This window comes from Triticum urartu, chromosome 3, assembly GCF_003073215.2.
Source record: "Triticum urartu cultivar G1812 chromosome 3, Tu2.1, whole genome shotgun sequence".
Taxonomy (NCBI): domain Eukaryota; kingdom Viridiplantae; phylum Streptophyta; class Magnoliopsida; order Poales; family Poaceae; genus Triticum; species Triticum urartu.
In genome coordinates this window covers 635,339,012-635,351,373 of record NC_053024.1, presented here as the reverse complement: position 1 = coordinate 635,351,373, position 12,362 = coordinate 635,339,012, and the positions used below count along the sequence as shown (strand labels likewise).

The window sequence follows — 12,362 nt, the reverse complement described above, 5'->3', positions numbered from 1 at the left end:
TGTTGCATAGCTCGCACTATGATCTTCAACTTCTTATAGTTTACTTATCGTGAGAAATCATACTCGAAAAGCTCCAAATGAGTCTCCAAAACAACCCACCAATGCCCAAAACATCATAAGAAGCATACTTGAGGGCTAATAATCAAAGCATGTTGAATGAAAAACACAAAAATGGCTTTGCTTTAAAGGAATCAGTTGTCGTCAGCACAAAACGACAGAAAAACACTATGCCACCCACCATCCGACAAAGAGTTATCGTGTCGCACACAGAAGTGACACATGCCGCCACAACCCGTGGCGGCAAGTGCCGTGTATACCATGTTCTTGTTTCCCACGTGCGGATTCCTGTTGTCCACGACTTGTCGCCACATGCTACGGTGGCACTTGTGTGGCTTGCCCGGCTTAGCGCCATGATAGATTTGGCAATAGTTTTTGCAGCCGATTCTTTCTAGTATTTCATTGGTGCAGGTGGTCTAATAGAAAAAAAGTCCAACACCACAAAATTAGTGTCAGCGGCTTCATCTCTCTCATGTCTATTACATTGCCCTGTTGTTGCCTCTACAGCTATACACCCTATCAGACTCTACTGACTTTGTGGTTAATAGCTAGACATGTGCACCGTTTAGGTTTTCTAGTCACGGGAGTAAGATAATATTTGTGTCAAATCCCAAAGGAGATTTATTTATGTAACGACCCCGCAAAGAAGAAAAAGAAGACGAAGAAGATCAAGCGCTCGACTAGGAGAAGGTGCAAGTTTTTCTTTCCACTCTCGCAAAGCGGCTAGGGAAAGCCTTCCTCCGCTCGGTCTTCACCGGCGAGCCCGTGAGTTCGCCTCCCCTTCGCCTGCTGCTCCGGCGACCGGTGGCGGGGAGGGGATTTCTGGTGTCTCAGATCCGGCTAGTAGATAGGTAGGATTTTAGTCCTCGCAGAGACGGCGTTTGGACGGATGGCGGCGCTTCTTCTTCGAGTCAGTCTGTCGGGCTTCGATTCTCCTTAAGTTCATCCGTTGGGAAGGATTAGATGGAGCTCCGGCATAGATTCCTGCCACCTCCTCGGGGCGGCGAGGTTAGCGTTTTTCGTCGTGCGTACGTAATGGAGATATGGGAGCGGCGACAGCGGCGCGTTGGTGGTGGCAATGGTCGTTCGGTGGTCCATGGACCTCGATGTTTTTTTTTATTATGTTTGACGTGTTTTATACTTCCTGTGAATTTTTATAATAGATCTGATCTTTTAAAAAAAAAAAGATTGACTCGACACATGAGGGTGGTTTGGTGGGTTTGAGTGAGTTGGAAACCCAGATCCAAACCGGCAGGCAGAGAGAGAGAGAGCGACTGCAGTGTGCGGCCGCTCTCCCGCGGACTAGCCGGGCCCGGCCGCACCCTCCCTCCCTCCCCTATATCTACGCGACGCGACCCGACCCGACCGGACCCCCTCAGTCTTGCTCGCAGCGCCTCCCAAACCTTCGCCCACCCACGCGCCGCGCCGGATCGGGATCAAGTCACGCTTAGCGCCACGCCCGCTGCTCCTCCGCGGCCGCTCTCGCCCTCGCTCCCGCCGGGAATGGGGAGCACGGCGGGCGAGGTCACCCGCGCCGACTTCCCCGAGGGCTTCGTCTTCGGCGTCGCCACCTCCGCCTACCAGGTCCGTTCAGACTGTCACTTCGTACTACCAGTGCTAGCAGTTACTACGGTACTACTCTTAGTTTGGTGAATGGTGGCGGTGGCCGGTGGGTCACCGGCCGCATCTTGGCTGCCGATTGCTGATCCCTGCTCCGCCCCCACGCCGCCGTGTGGTGTGACAGCGCGTCGCGCTCGCCCGGTAGCCCACGCGAACGACGCCTGTGTACTTTCGCTTGGTTGCGCTGCCTTCATGCTGTTGCCGACTTATCTTTGAAAAAGTGAAGTAGGACAGTGACCGAGCAACGACCCCTCTGCTTTCACCAAGAATAGAAGAAGCAAATTCATGCGGTTCCTATATCTGATTTTTATGCGGTTGAACCAAGCGCCCTCTCCTCCAGTAAATTTATCTCGACCAAAAAAAAGGGAAGCGGCAAAGTGGAAACTAATCAACAAATTGTAATTCTTTGACTACAAACATATGTATATGGACAGACTTAATATCTATCAGGGAAATTTATCTTAGGAATGGAGAATCGGCAAGTAGTTGTGAATAATGGACATGGAAGTCAGAAGTAGAGCACTATTTGCGAACGGAGGCGGTATTTGTTTAATGGGAGATGGAGAGGAAGAAATATACACGGGAAGGGAAGGTTGACAGGAAATGATCTTTTCCTCTACTGGCAGAGAAGCCGTAGTTGAACCGACAAAGTAGAGAAGTGGATAGGGGATTTTCCATCCGTATGTTGTCGTAAACGTTCTCCGCTTTTGTTTTCTCTCGGACACGTGTCGAAACACACATTGTTTCGTATTAGAAGAAATGACAAAAAATGTGTTAAGAGTAGAGCCAGCCAAAAGACGAAGCAAAATATAACTAAACCGAGCAAATTTTGAGAAACACACACACACACACACACACAAAAAGAGAGCAAATCAAAAGCATAAACGAGAACAGAGAAGAACTATACAGGAAAGCTGGGAAACGAGTGTCCCCCACCTTGAGGAGGAAAGAGAGAACCATCATACTGTTAGAATTTTGTGTGGGTCCTTGGATGACAAATTGTAGGTTTCACCAGTTTTATCTCCTTGATTCCAAGTAATAAAAGAAACAAAAATGAGGTTTTTTGTAATCTATGAATCTATCCTCCTTCCTTTTGTCTAAAACTAGATGCATCTAGCCGTGAAGTAATGTCCTTGGCTTTTCCCTTCTATCCAGATTGAGGGGGCAAGAAATGAAGGTGGCAAAGGTGATAGCATATGGGACGTATTTACAGATAACAAAGGTTTGTCTCATCTGGATCCTATTTTAATTTGTTGAAATATATCAATTTAACTGATAGTTGACATTGAAATGCTTTTTTCAGAACGTGTCCTAGACGGATCCTCTGGAGAAGTTGCAGTTGATCATTACCATCGATACAAGGTGTTATTATTGACATAACTATCGCATTACTATTATATTCTTGTAAAATAAAGTGTTTCTTTGTCTTGCTTGAGATGGATTGTCTCCTTGATGCATATGTGTGTACAGTATTACCTTTTTTCCTAGATCCCTAATTACTTGTTTGAACTCTTTGGGTACAGGAAGACATTGAGCTCATGGCCAAGTTGGGTTTTGGTGCTTATAGATTTTCCATATCTTGGTCACGGATATTTCCTGGTACATTTCAATTGGTGGATCATGCTTCACATATTAATACATCTCCAAATTGTGTCGCCACAATTCCAGCTTCCCCCTCGATATGTGCATCTTGTTTATTATTATCATTTATCTTCCATACCTCATCCGAGTTTATAAGTTTACTGTTTCTGCAGATGGCTTAGGGACAGCGATCAATGAGCAAGGAGTTGCTTTCTATAACAACCTTATAGATTTCATGATTGAGAAAGGTGCCACATGATATACCTGATGTCAAAGTTACTATTCATCTAGTTATTCACCACCCATCTGCCCTGACTTCAGGTATTCAGCCTTATGCAACTCTGTATCACTGGGATCTTCCGCATAATCTTCAGAAGACTATGGGGGGTTGGCTTTCGGACAAGATTGTGTAAGTCAATGCAGGCATCTTATCTTTAAACTCTGAATTTGTAAATATAGTTAAATGCCAACACAAAATACTACATGGCATGATTACCTAAGAACATTGCTTTATTTCAAAGTGTTCTATCTTTTTTTTCCGGGAAGGGGGGAAAGACCCCTGTCAAAGTGTTCTCGTTTAACTTGGTGTTTCTATATCTGATCGTATTGGTTGTCAAAAAATTTCAGGGAGTACTTCGCATTATATGCAGAAGCTTGCTTTGCAAATTTTGGAGATAGAGTTAAGCATTGGATAACAATCAATGAACCTATTCAAACATGCATTAATGCTTATGCGGTTGGAATATTTGCTCCTGGATTATGTAAAGGTGTAGCTGCTGAACCTTTCTTGGCTGGCCATCACCAGATCTTAGCTCATGCTGCTGCTGTTGATGTCTACAGAAGAAAATTCAAGGCCTGTTAAGTTTCCATTGAAGTATCATCATTATCAGTTTGTTCGTAGTACCATTGTTTTGCTGATATTTTACATATTATAGGCTAAGCAAGGTGGTCAAGTAGGGTTTGTTATTGATTGTGAATGGGCGGAGCCAATGTCGGACAAAATGGAAGACCAGGCTGCTGCAGCACGGCGCATTGACTTTCAACTTGGATGGTAAAAATTATGCTCACCTATTCAGGGAATACTTAAAAGTCTCGTAAATTTGTTACCATTTTCCATAGAACCTATATGTTTTTGTTTCCGCTCAGTGTAACTTCCTGTATTTTAATATAATGCTGACGCATCTTCAGATTCATCAAGCTATATGATTTTATGCATGTATCCTGATTATAATTGCTTTTCTTGAAGGTTCCTGGACCCAATATACTTTGGTGATTACCCAGAAAGCATGCGCCAGAGAGTGGGTGAATATCTTCCAAAATTCTCGGAGAAAGACCGTGAATTGATGAGGAACAAAATTGATTTTATTGGATTAAATCACTATACAACAAGAATCATTGGCAATCGGCCTAACCCACAACCACAAGAGATCCATTTTTATCAGGTTGAACAAATAGAGAGATCAGGTACCATGATTCATCTATCAAAGACTTGTCTTTTTTGTTTGGAAAAACAAGCACAGAATCAGCTGAAAGATGCAGGGTTATCTATAAAAACTGCAGTATGTAGACAGCAGACATGGCAGAAGTATTTCACCTTGCTGATTAGGAAAAACAGCCCTTCTCCACTGCCCATAGAGTCTATTTACCTCTTCCTTACTCTTGGAGAATTGTAAATCAATATACACATGCAATACAGAACTACTTTTCTTGCTGAAGTTCGGTCTGAATATTCTGCGCCCACTATGTATATGTAAACTTGTCCCTTGCAAGCTATCCTATCCCCAGATTAATATCGTAATGCTGACACTTTATTTCCCTTTGGCAGAAAAATGGAGTAGCGGTGAAGCAATTGGTGAAAGAGTAAAGACTCGACCGCTGTCCATTCATGTAGCTCCAACGATCTCACCTAACATTTCGTCTCAATATTTGTGCAGGCTGCGTCTGAGTGGCTTTTAATAGTTCCTTGGGGTATTCGGAAAACAATCAATTATATAGTAAAAAAATATGAAAATCCAATAATATATATAACAGAGAATGGTAAGGCTTCCATGCTTCTAACATTTTTTCTGGTGCATATTTTATATTTGAAGTTTCTAATACACACATGGCATATCTGGTTACACTATTTGAAGTTGTGACATTTCCTGCATATGTTGGTTGAGTGATTAAATCAAATAACAATTACTTCACATAATGTAGATTATATGGATTAAGTTTGCTTTATTTCCAGTTTTTTTTTCTAGAATCGTTATACTATGCAACTTGGAGGTTGTTGTACTGCCTTAGTTGCAGAGATCTTTTGTTTTGACCAAAGAACCCCGCAGCAAGCTATTTATTCCACCTGTGCGTGCTAGTCTAATTATGGAATATGCATAGGGAGCCCTTCTTTATCTTCTCTTGGATATATATTTTGGTACAGAATTTCAAATTCCTGAGTTTGTACTGCCACAGAATATTGACAAAATAGATTGGCAAGATAAACACACTACAAATTAAATAGAATACGACATTGAAGTTTAAAGAACCGACAGGTACACATGTAAATGCAATACAGTGACTTTTTAATGTGAAAAATAAGAATTTGCTATTCCATTACTTGGTATCCAGCTAGCATAGTTTTGTTTGTGTGATGTAATATTTGCTAACTAAATTGTTAAGTAACCAACCTTGTATGTGGATGATGCTCTCATGTAGTTTATTTTCTGTAGGCATGGATGACGAAGACGATCCATCAGCACCAGTTGATCAGTTCTTAAATGACACAAAGAGGGTCAATTTCTTCAAAGGATATGTTGGTGCAGTCGCACAAGCAATAAAGTGAGTTTGTTTTTGCTTGCCGCATAACTAGCACTGTGTAACTAAAACAACCAAAGCAAGTGATGCCACTAATTTTGTTAACTGTTGGCATTACAGGGATGGTGCCGATGTTCGTGGATACTTTGCATGGTCATTCGTGGATAACTTTGAGTGGGCGATGGGATTCACCAAGAGGTTTGGGATTGTCTATGTTGATTACAAGAACGGGCTCTCCCGGCGCCCTAAAGCATCAGCCATGTGGTTCTCGCGCTTCTTGAACGGCGAGGCCGCTGACAGCAAACCTGACACAAACTAAACCCGCATTCACCAAGGTGCTTAAATCGTACTGGAGCTGTTTCTATCAATGCTATATCTATCTATCCAGTATTTGCAATATCTTCGTAGCAGTTATATCTATCCACAAACCTGACACCGTACATAACTGGTCCAGCATTTGTTCAAATGAATGCTTAATGAGTCAGCATCCCTACCAGTATGTTACGGGTTCATGTCAGTTAACGTCGCGCTGCTGATAACTCGCACAATCTGATCTGAACCCATGCTATCTCTGTTGCTACATTCTTGTTGATGTTGGTGTAGTAATTCCATGAGTTGTGATTCATAGACCCCAGTAACCAATTACCAATGGGGAAGTTTGTTTCAGTTCCAACTGATGCAACACACATTTTGCTGCAGGGGTGGCACTGACGTCCGTGGATAGTCTGGATGGCCATTCCCGGGCTACTTTGAGTGGGCTACATACAGTATACACCAAGAGAGGTCTGGTGCAAGGACGAGCATTGGGGACATTCCGAAGCATCAGCCCTGTATGTGGCTCTCGCACCCGTCGAAGACCAAGACGGCGCGAGCTGAGCCATCTCACAGCAAGTAAATGAACCATTATACAATAGTTGTTTCCCCTGTTGTTGTTGTACCGTACTGTGACTGCCATCTACTACTCAAAATAATAATCGTAGCCCATCTCAGATACACTTCTATACGGGCCGCGATTAGTCCATTGATTGTTCAAATGGACGTTTAAGGAACCAGAGTTCCCTGCTAATAAATTATATGAGTTCGTGTCAGCCAACCCTGTAAGACAACGCTGCCTATGTATGTTTGCTACTCAGCTGCTGCTGCTGCTGCTGTATTAGTCCTGTGATGTCTGGCCTTCATAGGCCCTCCTAGGAAGCAATTGCCAGCCACCAGAAAGTTTGTTCTGTTTTGCTGGAGTTCTTCACTAGAGGAGGAACTCGCTTCTGACAGGTTAGACCCACCCAAAACCACTTTGGACTTTGGTTGATTGGTGAAGGGCAAAGTGACATGCCACATACAGTAAAATAAAGAGGTGGTTAAAGCATGGATGGGACGGAAGCTATTGGGCCGCTTTCTTCCCTGTTCTGGGGCCGGCCGGCCTTTTCTTTCTTGTGGTATGATGTTTTGCATCCAATGCAATGATGGTACCCTGTCGTGGCCGCGATGATCGCTCTCCGGGGCGCAATGCAATGCCGTTGGCTGCATTGCTTTCATTCCCTCACGGCTTTGGGGTGAGAATGAGGCCGTTGGGAGGGGCTCATCACAGCATCATCCCTGTGATTGTGATGCTGGTCCTCATGATTGCTAGATACTGCTCTCTTCTTCATCATATTCTTTCATTTGCCTTTGCGCGACCCCTTCTTTTCCTTGTCTTTCACCTATCCCCGGCGAGCCGAAGGTGGTGGCAACCGAGGGAGAAGAGGAGGTTTGCCGGGGACGGAGACGACGAAGAGTGGCGAGGCGATGGCCGTGACCGTGACAGGTGCCGTGGAGGTGTAGCTGATACAAAAACATGGTGTTGGCTAACGGGAGCGCACCTCCGCTGTCCTCTCCGTAAACGCGCAGCAGCAGGCTCAGTTAGAAGATGTGTTCCCCAAATCCCGGTCTCCTGCCTGCACTCTCAAGTCTGAAAGCGGCATCGGCAGGACATATTCTTCTCATCAGAGCTCAGAAGCATCGAGCCGTTTAAGTAAGCGGCATCGGCAGGACATGGGATACTCGTACTGCTCTGCAACTTTACCACGGCGCAACGTTAAACAAATCATAGGCAGAGCTTTGCACGATTCGCGGCCTCGTGGTGGCATCTCGCGCCTCACGTGAAAGGTGAAACAGCACATTTCTTCCGCATACAATGTGCCTGCCCACCTCACCTCACCTCGGTGTTCCTTCCTTGAGACTCCCCAGTACTGCCTTGTAACGCAGGGAATCAACAAGCAATTTTAATTTGAGTGAATTTCATCGGAGATCGACGATTCAATTCCGATACGAGGATCGGGGACCTTTCTGTGGGTGCGCCGATGATGTTCATGCTTTTCTACGTATACACATTATTGCTGTATATCACTCCTTCAAGTGATCAGCAATGCATTGCTTTCTAGTGCTTGTCTGAAAGCAAAGCAGGTATGGGAGCCAAGTATTGCATCACTCCTGCAACAGGTTCAGCATGAAGGATATAATAATGCCTCTGCGTGCCTGAACTAAAATAGCAACATGGGATTGGTCACCAGACAAAAGAGCTTCAATTTTGCGTTCAAGCATCCTCATATCTAGCTACAAAGCCGGTAAAACTTACCTCACTTGTGGAGTAGACTATGCATGCATGTGCTGTGTAAATTGCTCCCAAAGAGGTTAAGAAAGAAGTGCCTGGAAAGAAAGAGCTCTGGCCAACAGCCTACAGCGCATTCGTACTAGGATGCATCACTGACAGAGCAGCACGAGTCATCCGCATGTGCATTGTGCTACATGGAAGAACACCGGCGGGCGGCGGCATTGCGAGATTTGGGGGCAGCGGTTCAAGTGCCGGCCACTGCATGCAGTTGCCACACTGTGCTGCTGTTGGTCACTCCTCCTAAATCATGCGAGCGCCTACGTGCCCTTTTACTTGGTCTTTAGACAGAATCTTGCTGCCCCAGGCCAGAAGCGTGCCATGGCTGGGTCCTCCCCTACCTTCCAACTCCAGCCACTACCCCGGCCAGATCGATCTCCAGCAGTCTCATCTTCACCCTCTTCCTCCTCCTCCTCCCCCTCGCCCTGGCTGGCCCGTGCTTCTTAAATGTGTGTCAATCATGGCCTCCTCTTGACCTATGCCACGAACTTGTTCAGCCAAGCCAAACCAGTCAGCCCAAGCCCATGTGTGTGCCTCTAGGCCAAGGCCAAGGCAAAGCCATCATTCATTCTACAGGCAATCGGGTGCCAATAATTTGGTGCATGGGCGTCCAGCGTAGGAGACAAAAGGGGGGCCATGTGGTGAAAAACGGCAACAATGGAGTTTGGTAGGAAAGGCAGCCCCAGCCAGTGAAACGAGCCGTGCGTGCATGGCATTGGCATGCTCACAATCACAATGCAGCATCCATACAGTCCAGCGCGACGCCCACATGCCGACGGGGACCCGGCGATAGCGGCCACCCGAACCACCACCCCACCCCCCCCCCCCCCCCCCCCCCCCTGGTCTTTGCCGTCTCCATGCTACATACTCCCATGGAAAACCATAGTTTTAGCCCAGCACATGGCCATGAAATGCCCGGCTTATCACTGCTCTACTACCACTAAGCAAGCATGGCTCAGTGCTGCAGTGTCTTGCACCTCTTGGCCCATAATGAACTCACCGTAATGAACTGCTCAGGTTCTTTCTGCAGCAGATAAAGTTCTTCCCAAGTTTACAGCACTTCTGCTCTGCCCTGCAGTTGATACTAGTAACATTCTTCTACTGCAGATGAAAGTATGTCAGGATATGCTCTGGTAAAAAGTCTCTGGCTGCATCTTAGTAGTGGCGCTGGTGGGTACAGCAGCTAGTGTATGGTCGTAGTACTCCTATGGACCATTTGTGCAGGCAGGAAATGTGATGCCAAAACACCATGATGAGTGCTCTGCTATCTGTTTCTTGGCACCACCACCAGACCAGTCTCACTCTCACTCTCATGCTCTTGTTTTGTTCTCTTTCTCACCTGCATCCCAGTTCAGCAGCTACCACACAGAAGCAGCTGTACAGATTCAGCAAGGTTTTGAAATTTTTGACAGCATTTTCACCACTCAACATGCATTTGAAATTTGTTTACAGCATTGCTCGGGGCGGCGAATAATTCGACATCTGATTTACCCACTCTTCCATGTTAATGTACAGAATTTGAGACCGCATACATACATACATACATACATACATGAACTGCTTGCTTATTTTTCCTCCTCTGAAGTCTGACCTAAAGCCTTTTGTCCCTTCTTATATGTCGGAATAAATATTTGCAAAAACTTGTACATTCTATATTCTACAGGTACAAAAAGTCAGGAAAAAAGGGATGAACAGGCCCGCCGCCATCGGCGTTCATGCGTGCGGGTGTCGCGCGTCGTCGAGCACGGTGTTAGGGGGGTGCTCAGCTACCTCCAACTCACCTGAGCTTGGCGACGCCATGGCCATATGGCATGTTGGATAGATGCCGCTGCTAGTTGGTTGAAGCTCCGGTGCCAGGGGTGCTCTGGCCCCGGCTGCCACCCTGTTGAGTTGTCCTTCTGTAGTTCCCGCCCTCTCTGGCATGTCTCCCCGTTGATAATCCAAGAAAAATTCTATTGGCAGACTAGTGGTGGTCAGGGCGACGACGCGACCGAGCTCTCGTCGTCGGAGATTCCAGCTCTCAACGCGTGGATCCTCGGGAACAACTGCGGCATCATCGGGTTGACGGGCACCGGGAAATGGCGCACGGAGCTGGCGATCGTGCGGTCATTGATCCTGCCGACCTCCCTGCACACCTGAGTGAGCACCGAGAGGAAATCCCTGACCACCATGAAGATCCTGAAAGGATGGGCCTCCTCTTTCGCCGAGTCGCCATGGAAGTACTCGGTGATCTCCTTCACGAGCGACAGCGCGACGCTCTCCTGAGCTTGAACCCTGAGGATCTCGTCGTCGGCCTTCTTCAGGAACTTCTGCATCGTGTCATGGAACCTCCACGCGTCGTCCCTCGTGTTCAGCTCTTCATTCAACCGCAAAACCTCGGTGATCTTCTCTATTCCTCCTGCGAGCTTCGCGACGTAGCTGCTTAGCACGTCGGAGTCCATTGCCGCCGCCTTCTTGACGCTGCTGAGCTCGTTGCCGAGGCCAGCCACCACTTGGAGGCCGAGCTTTTTGCACTCAAGCTCGTCTCGGAGAGGGTTCGCGAGAGTTCTTGGCGTTGATTGGTTGCTGGCAGAGAGACGGGAGCCCTCTGTTCGGATGATCTCCTGCACGACGAAATGCAGAAGGGTTGTCTTGCCATCGGTGCCTTTGACATCAGCCAGTTTGAGTAGAGTGTCAAGCTTGAACGCATGAGCATCGCCCCGATTTGTGCCAACATTCATCCTGTTGCCAGTCTTAAGAATGGCCTCCAGTAGCTTCAGAAATAGTCTGCTGTTTCGAAGCTCCTCACAAGCAGCCTGTCAAACGAAGAATGATCATTTAGGTAATAAAACAGAGCAGCGGTGGCGAGTAAAAGTGGAGGTGCTAGGAAAATAATGATGCTCACCTCAAGGATCTCAAAGTTGTTCTTCAAGTACTTGACCTCTGATTCAAAGTTAGCAATATAAAGCATCGCGTCTACTCTTTTGAAAGCAAAAGGCACATCAAGAACCGCCTTAAGGAACTTTTCGGAAGGGCCAAGCTTAATAGGAGATGTCTCTTCTTTGAATTCTCTCAACTTGATCTCCTCTTCCTTGGTAGGAGCCATCTTTAGCAAGGTCTCCAGTAAATCTGCGCCGAAGTTCTGCGTGTTACCTGTAGAGAAGGCACATAGCAAATTGGTAAGCATATTAGTGAAGGCTGCTGGATGATCCAAACATCTCAAATTCTCAACACAATGCGGTATAGAGCTCATCAAGAAATGATGGAAGCATTTCAAATTTAGGAATTTAGTCTTTGTTCACCTTCGCAGAGGGCTTCGCAGACCTCCTCCTTGGTAACATTCAGAGCGCGCAGCAAGATGGCGATGTTCTGTGCCTTCTTTGGATCCAGCAGCACCTTGTTCTCCGCCTTGGGCGTCGGCAACGCCGGCCTCTTTGTCGCCTCCTTCGGCGCCGCATTCGCCGGATTGCAGATGAACAACGTCTCGATCATCTCCTCATTCACCCTGCAAGAATTCAGCTAAATAGATCAGCAAACCAATGAAGAACAAAGTTTGGACTGAGAAAAGATGGAAATTTGGCAGGGCACTCACTGGAATGAGCTGGATTTGAGCTGATCCCACACCATGGCTCGGTCGGAGCTGGCCCGAACCTTGTCCCAGTGCAGGGGCTTCAGCTTCGGCCGCGGC

The 12,362-nt window shown here is 46.7% G+C and overlaps 2 protein-coding genes across 2 annotated transcripts; one reads left to right on the top strand and one right to left on the bottom strand.

The window, feature by feature from the left end:
• Nucleotides 1-1,343: 1,343 nt before the first annotated feature.
• LOC125545521 (beta-glucosidase 4) lies at nt 1,344-7,139 on the top strand. The gene is made up of 14 exons (XM_048709482.1): nt 1,344-1,641; nt 2,833-2,899; nt 2,981-3,039; nt 3,201-3,276; nt 3,432-3,506; nt 3,580-3,667; nt 3,886-4,111; nt 4,194-4,309; nt 4,505-4,722; nt 5,084-5,118; nt 5,193-5,295; nt 5,967-6,075; nt 6,172-6,386; nt 6,751-7,139. Exons 1-13 carry the CDS (start codon nt 1,561-1,563, stop codon nt 6,368-6,370), a joined length of 1,452 nt encoding a protein of 483 aa, XP_048565439.1. The 5' UTR covers nt 1,344-1,560; the 3' UTR covers nt 6,371-6,386; nt 6,751-7,139.
• Nucleotides 7,140-10,163: 3,024 nt separating this feature from the next.
• LOC125545520 (formin-like protein 1) lies at nt 10,164-12,362 on the bottom strand (the record flags this gene model as incomplete). Its single annotated transcript, XM_048709480.1, is given in 4 exon segments — nt 10,164-11,490; nt 11,580-11,827; nt 11,977-12,179; nt 12,267-12,362. Coding segments are annotated over 4 exon segments (1,369 nt in total), but the record flags the coding sequence as incomplete, so codon positions are not given.